This window comes from Schistosoma haematobium, chromosome 2, assembly GCF_000699445.3.
Source record: "Schistosoma haematobium chromosome 2, whole genome shotgun sequence".
Classification (NCBI taxonomy): domain Eukaryota; kingdom Metazoa; phylum Platyhelminthes; class Trematoda; order Strigeidida; family Schistosomatidae; genus Schistosoma; species Schistosoma haematobium.
Genome location: NC_067197.1, coordinates 45,840,452 through 45,862,672, shown reverse-complemented (window position 1 = coordinate 45,862,672; position 22,221 = coordinate 45,840,452). Strand labels below are relative to the sequence as shown.

Sequence of the window (22,221 nt, the reverse complement as noted above, 5' to 3'; positions counted from 1 at the left end):
CTCAGTATGGACATTGTAAGGAAGGTTTAAACGAAGAAAATAAACAGAGAATACTTAAGTTAATGTTCATTCTGAAGAAAATCGAACAAAGTCCAATGGTTCGTCGAAAAAGTAGAATGAATGGATTTCAATGAAGAACTTTTTTATGAAGATATCGACTTTTGCACGTGTACAGCCGTATCTATGGTTGAATTACCAAGCATACAGTAGTTTGTGATAAAATAGAGTAGTTGGGTACTCTCAGTAGATAGCGAAATTTATTTCGTTCTCTATCTTTTAAGTCCTGACGGATATGATCTAAGGACACGACTGTTGATAATCCGGCGGACACTTAACGAGAATGGCTTCTAACCCATATTCACTGAACGTAATTGGAAACTTCCTGTTTCCACTCAAATAACTCATTTATGCTACTGTCCATTTAACCCTTTCCAATTCACATAAACTGAGATCCGATTCAATATGTGTGATTATATCTGATAATTTGTCAAGTAAATCGCGTATGAATACGGTTGTACAACTTCGCAAATTGATGTCGTCAAGAAAAACGTTTTCTCACTAAAACAGATAGACAGCGATGCGTGATTTCAGTTCCACAATTGTAATTGTTGATTGTTTGCATTTTGTCTTCTCAGTTTCTTGGTCAACTGGACATTCATCTTTTACATCGTTAGTCATTTCGACACCTTAATGTGTTTGACAACTAGTGAGTATGGCTAAAGTGACTAGAAAGAGAGTATTTAGCAACAAGAACATGTTATTCTTGATGAGCGGTATTTGTCTCAATTGAGCACAACAATTTCTTCTTTCGTCATCTCAAAACTGTTTACACCGAAGACTACTATCATTCATACAATCATTATATCTATTTGAGTTCTTTTAATCTAAAATGCGTTTTGGCATAAGCAATATTTTTTTCTAAAACTGAAAAGAATGATAATAAAGGTGTACATTATCTGTGAGTGTCATCTATCCGATGACCTCAGTTGTTGTCGGTATAAATAATAATGATCGTAATTTCTTTTTGTTTATCACCACATTCTCTATTAATCATCAAATTAATTGACATTGTCTATTGTGTATTGAGCGTGATATGAACCATAAATATAATGAGGAATGACACTTTCTAATGATGTGTTCTTATGACTGACAATCATTCACCGCACACTATTTTTCACAGTATCTCGTCATCTGCTTACAACTTGAAATTACGACAAGTGAGCGCGCTACTTAAAACGGACAGTGGTATTTTTTCTATGAGTATATTTTATTGTATTTATCGTTCCATTAAACATATAGTCCTCTATTTTTGATTTAATTGAATTTATTTTAGTTGATGTGTTCTGTAAGTTTGGCGCTTATTCTTTTAAAGAAATCTATCATCTGTTCTGTCGCGTAGAGTTACATGAAAATGGTAATTCCATTTTTATTTTCTTTGTTGAGTTAGTGACTTAGTAGTGTTTGTATCCAAACTCGTTTGGGAATTTAGTAAGCACTGAAGTCGAAATTTGTTCATTGTTGTAAGTTGAAGTAATATATAAACCTCTGGTTTTACTTGTGTCGTTTAGTATGCTGTATAGAAAATCTCTTCAAGGTCGGCTTTTTCATGTACATATACGTTCTGATTTGTATCTGTTGTTATCACTCGTACTTCTGGCTTATTGCGGAATATACTTTCCTGTTCAGACTTCGACTTCTCTCTCTTGTTATCTGGGCTGTGACGCAATAGAATAGCTAGTTTATTGGTCTTTGGTCACATGTCTTTGTTCCGTTGGCAGAACAAGTGAACTGGTAACTGCTTCAAACCTAGCAATTTCATCGTGAGAAGTTGCGGAATTTCGTAAATATAAACCAATTAATCTAGACCTAAACAATCCTCCTCATTAATTAAGTTTATGACTGTAGGTATATCATAAACGAAAATGTATGGACCATCTCAAATGTTATAGAAGCACATGTTCGATTTTAAGCGAACCTACTTTCTGGAGTGTAAATGATTATGATTTACCATTCAAACAACTTCTGAAACCAAAATAACCCATTGTTCGTGGTACAGAAAATTTAAGGAACATTGGGGAAAATTTACAAAATGTTTATCATCTTTCAATGAAAGACAATGAAAAAGTTTCGAAAAGCAAAAGATATCTGTTTTATCATATTACACGGTAGTTCAGCATCACACTGACACTATGTATTTGACATTGATTGGAGTCAGTAACCTCATGAACACATGAAAATTTTCTTATCAACGTTCATCACCAAGTTTCAATTTTATCTGAAGGTTATTGGTGTAGTGATTAATATGGAATTTATCTGAATAATTTCTGTGTATATTTCAGTTCAGTGTTTTATCTAATCTCCGTGTTAGTACAAAATGTGATTGATGAATTAAACTTTTGTAACGGTAATTAAAATCTGAGCTGGCCTATTGAGTAAGTGAGTGTATCTCACTCTGATATGTTGCAAGAACCGGAGTCTGTGAAGAAAGTACCCATAAGACAGTTTTTATGAACTTTGAGAATATCATACAGTTCACGTTTCCTAATCCCTGTGATTTTCAGATTGAATAGATTGGGTTTTGTAAAGTGAGATCTTATAGCCTTATGGTTTCTTATGTATTACATATTAGGTGCTCAACTATATCTATCACGTACCAATACATTGATACTACCTTTAAAAGTTCTTCCACCACTTAGTACAATGCCCATTTGTTTCATCACAATTTCTCTTATCCACGAACATTATTTTTGGACATTTATTTGGCTTTTTAAACCAAGAAGTGACAAATGATATGTAATTGGATGAGATCTTTGCGTTTGAAACCAACGGTACTGGTTTGGAGTCCTGAAGTGAGTATCAGTTGTAAGGTGTAGGTATATTCAGCTGACGATCCTCAAATAAGATGAAACGCGCGCCCTAAATTTCACTGACAGTCGCCATCCATCATTGTTAAAAGACAAGTTCTTATGTTATTATACGAATAATTCATTATTCTTAGTAGTAAAATTAATTAAAAATTATTTAAATCTGTGGATGTTTTTGATATGATAGAACGGGTTTGAAGTCCAAGTGAATGTTTTTGGGTGTTGTTAAGTTCTCGGAACTGAACGACTTAATCCAAAAGAGTTCACTGTTGTTATGGACAATATAATCAGCTTCTACCTTGTGTAGAATTGAGTTATTCAGATATTATACAAACTTAAAATTGACAATTTTCTACGGTTTTGCTGTCAAAACGTTTTCTGTTACCTTCAACGATCTTCGCATTGTAGTCATTTATCTTTTCCGACTGATACAATGCTGTCCAATTTGATTATCAAACCTACGAAGTTGTGGGAATCTGCCCCGAAAAATTTATGAATACAGATAAACGTATATATTTCTTTGTACACACTGTTTACTAATTGAAACAACTATGAATTTTGGATATTCACACATTTGACCTCGTTTTGTGACTCAACTGTTCCAAATTCTTGAAAGAAGAAGATTTAGATTCCCATCGATCGACTAGAATTGATTTTATACGCAAAGTGTACAACTTGTTCGCCGTCAATGATCGATTGAGTTATTGATTGATATAGATATGTTGAACAAAATAACGAAGCTGAATAATGTTTACTGCACTGACAGTGACCTTATGACGGATCCCTGAAATAGAGCTTATTGAAAATATAACAATACTCAAGTTTATCAATAATATAGCAAAACGTGTTAACGTCAAAACCCTGGGTGTCTGATTGTGAGTGAAGTAAAACGTAACAAATTGCAGTTACAAAATAAAAGGTACATTAATCAACAAAATGATAACAGTTGTTACTAAGTGAATGTTACCTGTAAGTTGCTCTCTAAGATAACACCCATAAATGAGTTCACTTTATTAACGAAAAATTCTCTAAAAGTGATGGCACCAACGGCGTAGGGAAAAAGATTGAATCCATTGGTATTAATTACTTATTTCACTATTTACTTACTTACTTATATACTATTTTACTTACCTACTTAAACATATACTCAATTAATTACTAACTTACTTACTTACTTAATTACTTACTTACCTACTTACTTACTTACGTACTCACTTACATACTTACTTACTTACTTACTTACTTACTTACTTACTTACTTACTTACTTCACTTTATTTTCTCTTCAGAAAGGAGCAATCATTTGTCAGATGAAAATTTCATTCATTTTTATTCCTTGTGAGTAGTGATTTTAGTGATTTTTAGTCATATGAATACATCATTGGAAAGCCAGATTCCTTATTATAATTATGATTCATATCATGCTTAAGATGCAATAGAGAATGCCAAGTAATTTGATTATTCATATAGAATACGGTGATAAACAACGAGAAAGTATAATAATTGGCATGTCCACAAACAACAACTGAGGTCAGTAGACAGATCACACTCTCAGATAATGTATACTATTATTATTATTATCATCATCATTACTGTAACCTTGAGAAAAGTATATTTTATGTCAAAATACGTATTGATTATAAGTACTCAATTAGTAGATGTGATGATTAAATGTAATATTCAACTTAATCATTGCAGTCCTCAATATAAACAGTTTTGAGAGGATGAACATTGCACATGTCATATAATAACGGAATGAATTTCGTAAATACACTATCCAAATGTGACTCTATGTTGAGTATTCAACGTCATTTCCATGTTTATATTTCAAGTTGTTGAAGTTCAGAATCACACCATTTCAAGTCTCCTCCTCTGTAAATGATCAAGCACACAATGCGCGTTCATTTATAATCGAACGTATAATCAATTCAAAGGATGTAGATTGTGAATTTCTGGTGGACGGATTTTAACCCATGTTTATTCTTTATACGGACGCTGATCAGATGACTCAGAAATATTGCTGGTGTCTGCTGGGATAACCGGGTAAGTACTAGTGAGGTTAGACGCAGGGTATTGCGGAATGATGGTAAATCAGTTGATGAGGTTGTGAATCTTCATCGACTTAGATGGATGGGCCAAGTATTACTTATGCCTGAACACCGATTACCACGACGTGCATTGCTCACCAGTGTTGGAGACAGTTGGAGGGAAGTTAGGGGCGGCCAAACCAAAACGTAACATCAGTGCTTGAAGACACTAACTTCTCGTCTGAGCCATTTTGGGAGATGCCGACTACTTGGCTGGAGTACGCGTGACTGTCGTAACCAATGGTTGGTGACTCTTGGTGACATGGCTCAGAATTGGTCATAATGACGCAGGTGTATACACTTACTGTCTCCCCTAAAATAAGAGATTAAAATCACTTCATATCTTTCTTTCTACGAACTAATTATTTCTTCTGTTATATATATTTATATGTAATCTTTCTTTGATATATTACCACCACTGAATTAACCACTCCTATGAATCCGGTGTTCATGTTGTTGAGCTAATGAGTGATGTATGGAAAATTGGACCGATGCACATATGTGCCTGGTCATACGCTGTAGCTGACTGATGAGTCTATGCAAGATCAGATACACTAAATTATGTGACTCGTTGTTTTAGTGGTCACAAAGTAAGCAACTCAGAACTCATTGAGACTCAGTACTTCTCCACATGAGTTGAACATGAAGCTAGTTATATTTAGTTTACCAATTTATTAGCACAAATTATTTCATCTTTACTTGTGAACTATGGAGGCAGTAAATAAAATGTGTTTTTCTGGAGCAGTCATGTTATGATATTTTAGACATTTAGTCGGTTGAGACCGAACTCACTTTTCTGTGACAGCAACACTGTCCTATTTGAAACTGCTCAAGATAATAGTAGTCGTGTTTCAGTGCCTGCAATGAGTTGTCAAGATGTTACGAAAATTCCTGTGTTCGAATCCCGTGAAAGCACATCTGAGGATTCCCATTCTAGGATGAAACAACTGTACAATGCTTCTGAATTTTTATTGGTGATCTAAAATTCATCGATTTGTGATCTCAATCAAAATTTCAATAATCTCCACTACAATATGGTGATCATTGTTAAGCGCATACAATATGGGAAGAGGACAACTTTCACATTCTGGACAATGTCGTACATAAAATGTTAGCTCTCTTCTATTAACCCTCATATAAGTGAATCAATATTTCCATGTTTGAATTATAGTAACTCGAATAGATAAAAATAAATAGTCTTGATGAAATTCTCTGAAGTTTTCTACAGTTATATTATCTAGCTAATTCATCCGAAATCTGGACAGACGTAAGGCAACACACATTGTTGAAAAATGATAACAATGTGACTTGTGATAGTTACACACATTGAATGACATTGTCCGGTTATAGATCAGCGACCAATATGGATTAAATAGAATGAGAGGCAGTAATGTAATTACAAATGAGAAGTTATGTTATATGTTAAATAATAAAATGAACGAAGAACATATTGGTGAATACGGGATGAATGATGATTTAATTTTCCCAATACGTTTCATACTTTTTCAATGGTAATTATGATGATAAGGTTTATGAATGAGTTAAAGCTATGAAAATGTAAAGAAGAGGGTTGTATGAATATAAATCGAACTATGTCACCATATCATACACAATGACCATCAAATGATCAACAAATTGATCAAGGTAAATGAGCAGAACATATTTCTTGTGGATGCAGATCTCCCGCATTTCGATCTAAACAGTTCTTGTTTCAGCCGTCTACGAGATTCCTAATCTCACGGATATATTTAGATTTCTTTAAACAAGATACATTACTGTAAATTCAACACTACATCGTAGTTATTACAATATTAAATTGTTTATTTTATTTTCTATTACAAACACTCCTCAATTCACACACTGTCTATTTTAAACGATGCATTTTACCTTAAATCTGACCAATTCACGGATGATGTATTTGGATAATACGATTATAGAATCTGAAGAGAATTTATTGAAAAGCATATTGTTCATTCATATCAATTGGGAATTTCTTGTTTAACACAAAATCCCACCTTGGTTTAATCAAATGGGATAAACACAATGGGGTGAAGGAGAACACAGGTGAGGACAACCGAATTAAATTCAACGCAACATTACAGAGTTAATTGGTAAAATAGGAAAACCGTACTATAATACTTAATTTGCAAAATGTTCAATCATTGTCTCGGACTTCATTGTTCTTGTATTTCTATACTAACTGCTTTCTATTCTCGTTCTTCCTTTCTTGATTTTCCCAATCTTTTGTTGCCAGATATTACATTCCTGACTCGCGTTATATACTACTTATGTCAATGTAAGTAGCATGCACCACGATACATCCAATATATCATTTTCATATCTTCTTTATATCGTTTATTGCAAGCTTCATTCTTCCTTCATTCCTGATGTTGTCTTCTATACTTTTGTTCATTAGGATTCTGGAGGTATGGATTTGAGTTCACTGACTGATCACTGAGCAGAAATCAACTGTATAGAGCAAGAACAAACATTGATGCAGAATAGTATAAATTCATATTATTTCGAGGTTTCTCGTCAGCTGCTTACAAACGAAAATTGTGATAGAATTTTGATTTGTAAGCAGCTGACGAGAAACCTCGAAATAATATGAATTCATACTATTCTGCATCAATGTTTGTTCTTGCTCTATTTAAATTCATAAAGGGAACCAATTGCATGAAATCAACTCTATGTTTGTCTGATCGTCAGTGTTGATTGGATTCTACCATCTTAGCAATAATAGACCGAATTAAATAACTTCCTGAAAGGGATATCGTGATTTGGTTGAATTAGGAAGCATAGAATGAATTTCCATTTGATCATAAGTAAACAATTGAATGTTCGAATGGCTGAGTGAAAACACGTTTATCTGTGTTAGTGACAGAACCTCTTTCTAACCTTGACAAGTTTTCGAACCACGTGTAGGAAGTGTATCCACTTTATTCCCTTGGTTTTGTATAACATATTTTTACTCTATACTGACTGTTTGATGATTGGCTAATATTTCTCAAAGTCACTTAAGATTCGTTCAAAGGTCATCCATATATTAGAGTCGCGCCCAAAATAGTTTTGCAACCTTTGCTAAATTAGAATACTAAAAATGCAAACAGTCTAGGTGACTCGACACTGCGGACACTATGTAATGAGATTAGATGGTGGTTGGAGGTAGATGCAAACAGTAAAACCTCAAACAGTGAATTTATATGCAGAAACATGAACTTGGAAAATGCCATCACGACTATTGATTCTCAAAACAATCATAATTTATTCACCGAAGGCTGACTGACCTTAGCAACCCATGAATGGAAATTGTAAATTATGTTTACATTGTGCTACATCATACCAAATTAGAGCATTCAATGTTATTGTGAGAAAATTATATCATGAAATCTAGATAACGAATAATGAGGGACTAATGTTTGCTGAACAGGATATTTAATCTAAATAACAGATGATCATTCATATTATATGAAGCCGTTAAAAGATATCTACTATTCGTCTAAAACATTTCCTGAAATGTAAACAATCCTAATCAGTGTTCTTCGAAAATTCCATGGATAAACCGACAAGTTGACTGAAAATCGGTTTTACAAATGTGATATCTGGTACATATGAAGAATAAACCTTAAAAATGAAGACGAAAAGTGTAAAATATGAATGAGGTTTCACTCTCAAATTTTAGTTCCTGTGTAGTAATCATGATCTAATTGATCCATCTTGGTTTACTGTAAGTTTCTGGAAACGTGCAAATCATGGTGATGACATCAGTATCCATTCAGAGTGTGACAGATTATCCATCGTTTTTCTTGAACTCTTTGGAAAATCAGTGTTGAAGACCGATTGAATGAAGTGTGTTTCTTCCAGCTTTCAAAGAATTTAAGAAGGCAAACAACAATCGTTGAAGCACCAAAATAGCTAAGAATAGTAGCATTATGTAAAGGAGTCTATCGAAATTCCATATTAAATTCATAAACACACATTCTGTTACGTCGGAGAACAATAGATTACCTTGTAGGGTTGTATTGTGTCTGGTATGATCGAACCTTAATGACAAGAAACCAGTTGTATGATCTCAGTCCTCCTCTAGTTTTATCATATACTAGTTCATCTATATTGCAATAAGGACTACAAAATTTCTTTTTCTCTGTTGATCTCAATGAAAGACAATTAAGGCCTTAAGTTTTGTTTTTAACACAGTGAACAATAAAGTGAAAAGAGATCAGATCTCTGCTGTACTCAGTTCAATCATGAATTGGAACTCACAACAGAATGAACTTGAAGTATCAGATCACATAGAAATACAGCCAAGGAATTACAATGTACACACAGCTCAGTCGCATGAAGCGCAAGAACGGAGTAATTAAAAAATAGTTAACTAATGATAAATCAGGAATAATAATAATTCTGATGGAAACAATTTATTGACAAAACTAAAGCTTAGAAATATGAAAATACAAATTGTATCACAATCCGCTAGTCTACTAATAATCTTTTGTTTGATAAACACATTGTTAAATCTATCGAAGTGTCTGGGTCATCCGATTGAGATAGGCCCGAAACCGAAGTTTCCAAAACAACGATTTGTGTACAATACTTACTTACTTACTTACTTACGTCTGTTACTCCTCGTGAAGGAGCATAGGCCGCTCACCAGCGTTCTCCATACAACCCTGTCCTGGGCAATCCTTTCTAGCTCCGTCCAGTTGTAATTCATCGTTTTCATATCTGCTTCTATTATCCGACGCAATGTGTTCTTTGGCCTTCCTCTTTTTCGCTTCCCCTCAGGATTCCAAGTTAGGGCTTGCCTCGTGATGCAGTTTGACGATTTGCGTAATGTATGTCCTATCCATTTCCATCGTCTTTTCCTAATTTCCTCTTCAGCTGGAAGTTGGTTTGTTCTCTCCCACAGAAGGCTATTGCTGATGGTATCCGGCCAATGGATGTTGAGTATCTTGCGTAGACAGCTATTTATAAATACTTGTACTTTCTTGATTGTGGTTGTTGTAGTTCTCCAAGTTTCAGCTCCATACAGTAGAACTGCCTTGACGTTCGTATTGAAGATTCTCACTTTGATATTGGTTGAAAGTTGTTTTGAGTTCCATATGTTCTTCAATTGTAGGAATGCGACCCTTGCTTTGCCGATCCTCGCCTTTACGTCTGCATCTGAGCCTCCTTGTTCATCGATGATGCTTCCCAGATATGTGAAGGATTCTACATCTTCCAGAGTTTCACCATCAAGAGTGATTGGATTGCTGTTCTCCGTTTTGAATTTGAGGACCTTAGTTCTCCCTTTGTGTATGTTGAGGCCTACTGATGCAGAGACTGCTGCTACACTGGCTGTCTTCATCTGCATCTGTTCGTGTGTACGTGATAGGAGGGCTAGGTCATCTGCGAAGTCCAAATCGTCTAATTGATTCTGAGCTGTCCATTGTATTCCGTGTTTTCCTTCAGATGTTGAGGTCTTCATAATCCAGTCGACCACCAGGAGAAAAAGGAAGGGAGAGAGTAAACAGCCTTGTCTGACTCCGGTCCTTACTTGGAATGCATCTGTCAGCTGTCCTCCATGCACTACTTTGCACTGTAGTCCGTCGTATGAGTTCCGGATTATATTGACAATCTTCTCAGGAATTCCGTAGTGTCGAAGAAGTTCCATAACGTCCTCCTGTCTACACTGTCGAATGCCTTTTCATAGTCAATGAAGTTGACGTATAATGATGAGTTCCACTCAATAGCGGTTCTTTATTGAATAATACTCAAAATTTAGTCATAAACCTTAACTTGTGAAGTGTGTGGGGCGTTTAAACGCGTCCTTCAAGTGTAAACAACATAAACCCAGTGTTTGATGTACCGAAGCGTCTAGGTCACCCGATTGAGATAGGCGTGCAACCGAAGTTGCAAATCAACGATTTGTCTACAATAGCGTGGCTCACAGTCGGGTGACCTAGATGCTTCAATAGAGCTAACAGTTATCAACCTGTGAGTTTTCTGGGGTGCTGAAAAGCGTCCTTCAAGTATGAAATGAAAACGCTTCGATAGTAAAAAGTACAGGCGATATCTGTGTCTAAATTTGATAACAGTTTATGAATAACCGAAGCTCGAAACAAGAGCATAACATTGTGCAAACCGTTTCGTTTAAACAAGTGCACAAAACTGTGGTTCACCGCTACAGTGAATAAACTACAGTAATAATAATGCTAAATACGATGATAGGTACAATAAACGTTATAAATATATGTGAACATTTCAGGATATTACACTACAGATTGCGTTACAACGTAAGTTTGAAAATTGTTGAGAGTACGAATGCTTACTGAATATGAATAATAAGTAGTATAGAACACAATATACAAAAGAGTGGAAAGGGAGTGAGTAGGAACAATATAAGACAAACTTAACACCCAGGATATATAATTTGATATTAATTGTCATATAATATTATTTCCCGTAATTAAATTTCAGATGGACGGCCAATGTTAAGTAGCAAAAGATTAATCGAGGACGATCGGAAGGTTAACTGAACTTGATTATGATCAGTGTGTCAATTTCCGAAGGCTAGATTTATATACATATATATACGAATGCGTATTTGTACATATGATTCGGGTGGCCAATATAATTTTCTCGGTCAAGTAGTGAATTGCCGGGTTAGTGCGTAGCATATCATGAATTGGTATGAGAATTCGGACACTGCACATTACACCAAAATTATCTTTCAAACAAAGTGGTTTTTCAATGTATCCGCCTTACGTGTTTGATTTCAAAGTTCCCTTTACTCAATATTTTTTTAGATCCATATGTAAAACTTTCACAATTCTTTAATGGAAAGTGTATTAAGGGTGGCCTGCTAAGAAAACCACCTCATTCAGTTTGGGTACGTAGGTAGTTTTCCAGCGCTCACACAATTCGATTGATTTGTGTAGCGCACATATATATTGTGTACTTTCTTGTTCCAATGTCTATGTGTTTAAATAGCAGTGCATTAGGATTTGGTGATGATTGAATGGCGTATCTCAATATAGATTCTTGTTTATAATCTCACCAACCGTTCAAGATTTAGACCATATGAAACCACAGGTAGGTGATATGCCTATGGAATGGCTAGGCTTTAATACAACTTAAAATGTGATAATATCATCTCTACTGCTTATTTTTTTATTTTTTATTGGAACGAAACCTCATTGTCGCTGTTGTTGACTACGAGTAGTATACAGACCTGGAGAAATAATGCAGGCTTCAAACAATTTGTACACTGAGAAAAGTGTTAAACTTGGAGTAAATAGCAATAAATGTGTATGGAAGAAGAGTTTGATCATGATCCTATAGTGGGTGATTATCTTGTTCAGTAAAATTATAACTAAACATTATTTCAATTGTTATAGCTAATTAAATTCAGTCATCACATATCGAATAATGTCCTATACTACTATTGCATGTGTTATAACTTGTGAACATGTGTGCCCTGTTTACTGTATAAGACAACGACACAGCCAATCAGAGAGCAACGAACTATCGATCGAACCAGAGACGCATAAAACACGTGCGAACAGCCTACAGTCCTGATTGATCCTACTTTCCGTCTAGCCCAGCCATTTGAGTCCAGAACATCAGTGTCAACCTCTGCAATATGAATCATTTATTTCAAGCATTCTCGGTTTGTATGTCAACCAGACAGACCACAACGTAGCATAAAATAGAAAATAACATTTGTACAACAGACAGGGAATAATTCAAGAGTGATAAATCGTATTATAATTGTTCATAGATCAAAATAAAACTCAAAATAACAGGGATATGAATATGAACAGTTTAGTTACATAACAATTACACGATAAAAATATACTCATAGTATTGGTCCATAAATGGATCGCAAAAATTACCATTCAATATTCTTATCGGGATATAACAGCATGTCATTAATCTGAGTGATTACGTTTCAATTTAGTCGACTGAATTCGACATAGATACGCGATTTGTATAGTTTGTTCATCATTAAGTTGTATATATGATAGAAAATTCGGTAATAAGAATAGTGCAACAAAAATCAATGGTCTCTAAGTTAAATGGATTGTTGCGGTTAGGACAATATACAGTACATAACAAAACAAAAATAGATTGTAGATTTGTGTTAGAACTCATGTTATCCATTTGTGCGATTGTATGATCTTGTCCTAGTTCTGCTCTATCAGCATAGATCGCCAATATTAGAACCGATCACTTTCGGTTAGTTAATGCCATGACCACCTTTCTTGAGGAGTATATCGTTGATAGCAAGATGACGGACGAGGTCAATAACTAATTTCAATTCATTCAAATCAAAACTAGCACTGAACCACTTACTCAGACGGAATAAAATGATGGTACATTTTTAAACTTGCAAACGTGATGTAACTATCTCACTCGAAATTGTTGTACTCTAGAGATCAAGGCAAATCATTAGAACTCTATGTGTTACCACATGGATCCAATTACTAGTGGCTACATGAGGTGTAAATGTCATGGACTCAGTCTTGTTTATAATAATGTGTTCATTGATTTTAATAGATCTTGAACTAGAATAAAACCTTGATTTAAGATGATTCATTTCTGCTATATATACACCCTATGAAATTGATTATTGCATAAAATGTATACCAATTATGGTGCAAATGGAAAGCGAGTAATAGTTCAGGGAAACATTTTTTACAAATTGTCAGAATATTTCAATGGAATACAGTTAACAAACAGTGACTAGTTGATTTCAACCACTTCAGATGATGATAGCACGATATTAAAAATCAATAGAGATAGGATCCATAAAAGTTTATTTCAATGTTGACTAGTTTCATATATATTTATTGATTGAAATCCATGCAGTATTCGTAACGTAGGTGATATAAATCAATAACTTATCAAATAATAGTATGGAGAATGGTTAATGCTATAAAGTGGATTACGAGTAATGTTTAGTAGTTGAAAAGAACAAGAATTGTAAATACCTGGATGATGACTTGATGGTGGTTATCCTCTTTTCGTGAAGATTCGTTCTCTGAGCTGAATGGTTCACTTGGGAAGTTTTCATCGTTCTTCTGAACAAACTTATTAAAACAAAATCCAGATGAAAATTAGATATTCGAATTTCTCCACATATGACTGAAGGCTTGTCCTGTCAACCTTGATCCTGATTAGCTAATGTGCATCGTAAGGGTATTTCTTCAATATTGCCTTTTAATTACTTTTACAACAGAATGATTATTCGGAAAGTTGAAACTCTCGGAACTATTAATCGATTCATTGTTATTTGCACTTTTGTTGTGTAATTAGTTGATAACGTTATCATCACAGAAATTCTGTCTTCCCCTGGTTGTGGACTCTCAGTGAATCTATTGACTATTGTTATACGTTATACGTTATACCATCTAATTATTGCTAGCTAGTTATGTACTGTTAGCTGCATCTTCTAACACTTATATAATGATCATATTTAAAATGAGTTTCCTTATTTGGTGTTCTATGCGATCAGATATTTCAACTATATTGTTGTATGAATCATGAATCATGATCGAGTTAGGTACAACAGAGGGTTAATCTCAAATTTCGGGTCAACTTCTAATGGATTACTGAGTAGAAAGGAACCTGATAACTGATTATCAGTTAGGCCTTGATTACTATTCTTTGATCAGTGTGTAAATTTTCGAATAGTTTACCAGTTCAACTGGCAATATAGTGTGTGTAATCATTTTTATTCTCCAATTCTAGCAAATCAGCAGTAGGATCAATCAGGACTGTAGGCTGTTCGCACGTGTTTTATGCGTCTCTGGTTCGATCGATAGTTCGTTGCTCTCTGATTGGCTGTGTCGTTGTCTTATACAGTAAACAGGGCACACATGTTCACAAGTTATAACACATGCAATAGTAGTATAGGACATTATTCGATATGTGATGACTGAATTTAATTAGCTATAACAATTGAAATAATGTTTAGTTATAATTTTACTGAACAAGATAATCACCCACTATAGGATCATGATCAAACTCTTCTTCCATACACATTTATTGCTATTTACTCCAAGTTTAACACTTTTCTCAGTGTACAAATTGTTTGAAGCCTGCATTATTTCTCCAGGTCTGTATACTACTCGTAGTCAACAACAGCGACAATGAGGTTTCGTTCAAATAAAAAATAAAAAAATAAGCAGTAGAGATGATATTATCACATTTTAAGTTGTATTAAAGCCTAGCCATTCCATAGGCATATCACCTACCTGTGGTTTCATATGGTCTAAATCTTGAACGGTTGGTGAGATTATAAACAAGAATCTATATTGGGATACGCCATTCAATCATCACCAAATCCTAATGCACTGCTATTTAAACACATAGACATTGGAACAAGAAAGTACACAATATATATGTGCGCTACACAAATCAATCGAATTGTGTGAGCGTTGGGACACTGCGTAGGTACCTAAACCCAATCAGCTGGTTTTCTTAGCAGGCCACACCTTAAGGACTGTAAGGACAACTAAAAACAGAACCTGAGGGAATCGAGGAAATTATGAGAAAAATGTTTATAGAATGCTTAAACAAATTATGTAATTTTAAAATCAGCATGAAACTTAGTAAATATGTACATTGGCCTATGCTGAAATGCTATGTCGGAAATGCAAGATAAAATTAACAAGATTAAAACAAAAGAGTCTTAAGTTGTTTGCCTTAACATGTTTCCAGCTTAGTCCTACTTCATCGAACCCACGTATGTAGGTAGACTGATTAACACCATACCAAGACGAAACGGCCGTTCAATGCTTTCTGGATCTCCATGATGGTCTAGCCCAGATCTATTCATGAATTCAAGTATTAAATTAAACTGTTGCCAAAAACACTTGAATGTATAGAAATCGGAAACTTACTTGTATTTAATAAATGGTACATCAGATGCAAATGATTGTTGTACTTTTCGATAGACCCCTTTAGATAATGCTACTATTCTAAACTATTTTGGTGCTTGAACGACTGTTGTATACTCTCTTGAATTCTTTAAAAGCTGAAAGAAACATACTTCGTTCAATCAGCCTTCAACTCTAATAATCACGGCTTTGTCAGGCAGAACATTTCGTGTTTTTTAGCAACTCATTATGTTTTCCCTTAGTTCCAGATTCAGAATAGTATATTCAGGCCTACTTTCTCCACCTCTGTGACATGGAAGATAAACGTGGAGTTGACTGTCTGATATACGTTCAGGATTGATTCACACATGATAACATGGAAATAGTATTCTCAGCAGTCCAACAGATTAGGTCTGAAAACAAGTTAACATCTCAATCGGTAGTTCACCCAATGTCTGCATATGCAGTTTTACAGGCACTTTTGCTACTGTGAACTATCTCGTTGTTAATAGATTCGAACAAGCCTTTCTCAAACGCAGTGTACTCGTCATCATATGATCCTTAACTTACCCTGATACAAAATAGAATATCAGTAAATGTCAGTCATGTGATGATGATTTCTTCCCAAAACAAGTGACGCACTGCCAGTTACAGTGAGTTCGCACTCCCAGCAGGACATGATAGTAAATTCGAACTTTCTACATAGTTACACAAATACTTTGAAGTAACAACCATAGAAATGATGTTGATTTTCATCCTACCAAACGTCTTAACATTGCTGTCATAAAATATGGTGATCTAAAACGTGCAGATTTGGTAGGACACTCAGATACTGTTTCAGAACATTAATCACATGGATGCCATATATACATTTTGTTAAGTCACTAACTTGTACCAGAAATCATTCGCACCCCTAAAAGCACAGAAAACTGTTACGTCTATCGGATTATTTATGCTAGTCAGATTGTTATACTGACGACATCTACAGAAACGGTACTTTAAAATGAATACGTTCGCAGTAGCCTCACAATAACTCGTTGGTTTATTCGAACTAGATAGTTTTGTAAGCTGTGAGGTATTATTTACTAGTTATCACCAACTGATAGCCATTTGAATGTTCGAAATCAACTTCTCTGTTAACGCTTTGGAGCGCCTGAAACTACAGATATCTACTCAAGTATGATTATCGACTGTATTACCATCACAAAGGTTATATAAACTCAAGTATAATCGGCTCCAGGGTCAGATATGTGATTAGTCATTCCAAAAACTTTAATTCATTCACTTATTTACGAATAAGTAAAACCACAACTTCCATTATGGTCGTCTCATTTTTTTATTTATTATCTGATCACGTTCAATACATAAGCTTGATATTTAAGAGGTTCACTTACTCTCTGTGTCTATTTCATGAATACAGTCTGACGTTTACCTAAAATTAATATTGGAAAAGTCACTATTTCAAGTCCAAATAATTCTATGAGACTACCGAATTCACATCCTTTTGAAAGGAAAATGGCCGGAAATCTGATGTATGAGCCGTAGACTGCAAATCATCATATCGGTTAACACTGAGTGAGGTGCTCCTATATATTATAGATCGTTGACATCGTTATTTCTAGTGAATATGAAATGTTCCATTTCATTCGCGATTTGGAGTTTACACGTATTCTTATTCGCGCAGACCTCAATGCACAACACTTTTTCCGATACATTTCCTTTAAGCTGGATCCACGGTATGGCTTTGTAACAATTAACGGCTTAATAATAAGAATCAAAGCAGTAGTAAATAATTCGAAGATCATCATCCACTCTGATACTGAGTCATTCGGTTTTCTTTTGAAATATTTTCCCTTTTCCCTCTCGTGACAGTTCCATGGAGTATTTATTGAAAATGTCTCCCTTCGCAACACAATGGCATTTATATTGCACATACTGACGTGACGTACTACTTATCCAGTATGCAAAGATGATTAGTGGCTAGCAGTGGAATCGACAACGCGCGTTTCGTCCCACCCGGGACTCATCAGCTACATGTCCCTGCATCCAAGAGTGAACATCAAAAGGATGCACATGTGCCAACAATAGACCAATGAATTGCAATCCTAATTAACAAGGAGCGATACAAGTAAACAACATCAAGTGAATATTCTTGTCCAATGTTTGTTCTTTTCAATTTGAGTTATTTTGTTTGTGAAGAGTATTTTTGCTTTATCATCATCATCATCATCTCCATGAAAGTCAATAATTTTTTGACAGGCATAAATATAATACCGTTCAATAAAAATTCTTATACATTTCAAGCAAACTCGTCTGTAAAGTTAACTGGACTGGACAAAATTGAATCATTTTATTATTGCGAAAACAAGATACAGGCATTTGAAAGAACTTTAAAAACTATCTACAAAACTGAGACAATCCTTAATAGCAAATTGTTAGAATGTGAAAACATTCCTGTTAACCGAATACCTCTCGATGATAAGAGCGTTCGAACCTAATGCATGAGAGTCTATTTTTGTTTGATGATGGCCTAGTAACAAATTTAATAATGTTTCTGTTATGCCCCGATAATAATAATAGGCTGTACTTCAAAAGAAACAGCATTCATTTGAGATCCGCCCGGTGGTTCAGTACTCTCCATTCCAGAAATATGCTCATAATGGATTCAAACTCCTTTATCCTCGAAACAGCATGTACAGACAGTGGCGTATCCAGCTCACAAAAAGATTCCTTGTTTAATGTTCATGGAATTGTCGCAGTACCGCCCACGAAACAGAAAACAAATCTAGCAGTATATTGAATGCAGTTGCACCAAATGAAGCTCATCATTCTGCGACAAAAGTTCGTAACGAATCTAATTACCGATATTCCCTTGTTTTGCCAGGAAATATGTCATATGCATCAAATAATAATCAAGAACCTGGTGCAGTTTTGTTGGACGGTGGTTATTATAGTGATCCGCTATCTACTAGTGATGTTCCTCATAAATTTGGTCACACTATTTCAGAAGAATCAAACTTCGATCACCTCATGTCAAGTGTCATTCAGCCTCACCACTCAGTCACTTTCAGTGCGACAAATATGTCTTAAATAAATTCAAGTTTAATTGTAACTTGGGGATATGAGGATCCAGCACTGTTTCGTGGAGGAAGACGAACCCGGAAAACTTAAATTCCGGATATGAACTTCGGATCTTAGAAAAAGGGGAGGTGTGTTATGGCCCGATAAGAATGAGTGATAATGTTTGGGATCCATTTGTGGACTAATAATATACGTATATTTTTACCGTAGAATTGTTAATTAACTAAACTATTCATATTCATGTCTCTCTTATCATAAGCTTTATTTTAACTTATAAACTGTTATTATACGATTCTCCGTTCTTGAATTATTCCCTGTCTATTAGTCACTGCCTCCTTCATTCACAGCCACTTTTGGCTAATCCTTGTACAAATGTTATTTTCTATTTTATACTACGTTGTGATCTGTTTGATTAGTATACAAACTCAGTATGTTTGAAATATAACGATTCATATTGCAGAGGCTGGGACTGATGTTCTGGACTGAGCTAGCTGAGCTATGCGGAAAGCAGGATCAATCACAAACTCTAGGCTGCTCTCACGTGTCCTTGGTCTGACCGATAATTCGCTGCCCTCTAATCGGCGGTCACAAGTTATAACAGTTTCCGAAGCCAAATAATTTTCAGATTACTTTCGGCTCATTTGAATTCTCATTTATAAAAAAGCTTCGAAAATGTTTCGTGCAAGGACTAGAATTCGTCAATACGTGATGGGACACATTACACCCGAAAGGTTTGTTCACACCCAATCCAACAAAACTTTGCATAATTAACTTTTCTTTGCTGGTAGTCATTTTCCTTATCCTTATTCCTCATACTCACATTTGTTCGTGGCATTCATCGGTAATCGAGCCTGAGTTTAAAAGCGAAAGGTATGTTATTATAATTGTGGTAATTGATTGTGAAAGATAAGATTAACTCCTTCACGGAATAACTGAATTCGAAGGGTAATGGACAGTTGCAGAACACCAGTTATTGGTAAGAACTGTGCATCGTTTCATACACAAAGATATCTGTCACGTGTGTGCTGATAACTTGCAGTTTTCTGTTATTCTTTGTGAACTCTGCTGTATGTGCTTGCGTGTGATCAGCACAAATACTGGGATTTGGAATAATGGCCAGTAACACATTGAGGGACTGATAAGCAGGCTCTTAGTCCTATATGATACATTACAAAATCAAGGGGTGAAAGATGAGAGAATTTTGATGCATTGTATTTAGGATTTCAATCTAGCAGCCGTTATGACAAAATCACGTATATACATACTACTAATTTACAAATAAAATGTTGTGAAACTCTTGTAAAACAAGTCAGACAATTACACAAATATTAAAATCATGCTTGCATTTTTGTTAAAAAGATTAAATCAGTTATTACGTAAAGAAACACAAGAATGTAAATAGTTCCATGAAGAAAATGTCCAAATTATTGAGATGAACAATTCAAACTGAATTTTTTCTAAATCTTATATGAAATAAAGAGAACTTAGAATAATTACAAAAACGTTGTAAGACGTTTTCCAGGATCATTCATTACTTCTTTTTCTTCTGTGCAACCATCTCCAAATAATACAACCGATGCATACAGCAAAGAAGAAGACAGCCAGTGGTATGACAATATATAAGTACCAGAGTAATTTATTCTGTGGATTCTCTATGGTAATTTCGGTAGTTATATTCTGAAGAAAAGCAAAACAGTGGAATTCATTAGTGAATATCAAATATTTACGGAGTATTGTTCAGTTTCTTTGGCTGTTTTGTTGACGTCTCCTCTTACCTGAACATCGGTGATCTCAACGGTTGTTTCAATGTGTTCGAGAAGTGTTGTTGTGCTCGGATTGTCAACATCTGGACTCTTCTGAATAAACAACAACAGTAGAATTCATTACTAAACATCAAATATTATTCAATTAATTCTTTAGTGACTATATACTATTATCAGTAACGATGACAAGAGAGAATTCAATAAACAGTTACACAATTTGCATTTGTGTAATCATTTGAAACATGTAGTATTGATTTGACAATCGCTGTGATAAGTCCACACTATCCTAACACTAACTGATGACTCGTTTGTGTGACGAAATTTCTGTTCTGAATATCATGTCTAATCACAATCCGAATATATATCAATAAATTTCTGATATCCTGCATTGAAGCGATCTGAAGAGGTGACATATATATCAACACAGAATCAGAAATACATGTTCTGTACTTCGACAATCGTAGTCTACAAACTCCCACTAATTGTCAAAACGTGGTACACAATTTTCAACAGCCTGCGTTTCTTCACTCATAATGGTTTCATTTGCTTTTTTAACGATTTATATAGATCTATGTTTTCATGTTGTATTTCTGAAATAATCACGTATTCAATGAGCTGGAAAGGTTTTATATTTTCAAGCATTGATGTCAAGCTACGCTTCAATCCATAATTACTGTTTCTGCGAAATGAAAACACTGTACTCGTATCTGATTAAATGCCGTCAACGTATAAAAAGCCTTATTTCGATCAGTGAGGATAGAATGCAAGTCAGTTCTTATTGAAAGCCATTAATTGTTCTTTCGACTAAATGCATTTACTCGGGATGTGTGATTTGGTAATATTGTAAATATTCTTTGAAGTTCATGAAATACTAACCTTAATACGGCAATCATTTTCTTTCAACTTATGAGTATCCTGATCATTACTTTCAATGCATCTATTAGCCCTTTCACACCAAAAACATGTTATATTATTTTTTGATGCATTTTGACATGTTTTAGTTGTATTGTGTTTCTGACAATATGCTGTGAAAAGAATAAGGTAATTTCGTTTCAATTTATCAAACAAAAGATAAGTGAATTGCATACAAGTAACAATAATCCAATAATGTGATGGTGATTTTGGAGTTAAGTGACTATTTCACTCATTGTAAAACTGTCACCACGCTTCATAATGCAATATTCAATGCACTTTCAGATTCACTCACATTTCATGACAGCATAATTGAATTGAATGAAACTGCTTACAATGTCAAGTATGATGGATGAGTTTCCACAGGTGAATTTGCTGGTTTTCAATAACTGTTTACATTCAGAAATGTACACACGATGCGGTCACTGGGTTCATCAATGCGCACTGTATTCAATTTTTGACGGCTGTACAGTTCAGTAATAAATGAAATCGGTGAAATAAAGTAATAGTGTTTATTGTTACAGACAAGAAATGTGCCATCAACATATCTGATGTATTCCGTCGTTTCACTAATCGCCTGTTTAAACATCGTGTTTTCAAGATAACCCATAAATATATCTGCCTTCATCGGACCTATTAGTCCTCCCATT

At 34.7% G+C, this 22,221-nt stretch overlaps 1 protein-coding gene across 1 annotated transcript; it reads right to left on the bottom strand.

Annotated features, from left to right (window-relative positions):
* Positions 1–20,420: 20,420 nt before the first annotated feature.
* On the bottom strand, positions 20,421–21,745 carry MS3_00007107 (uncharacterized protein; the record flags this gene model as incomplete). The annotated part of the gene is made up of 3 exons (XM_012946674.3): positions 20,421–20,573; positions 20,624–20,752; positions 21,536–21,745. The coding sequence occupies 3 exons, from the start codon at positions 21,743–21,745 to the stop codon at positions 20,421–20,423; spliced, it is 492 nt and encodes a 163-aa protein (XP_012802128.3).
* Between the last annotated feature and the right edge of the window lie 476 nt (positions 21,746–22,221).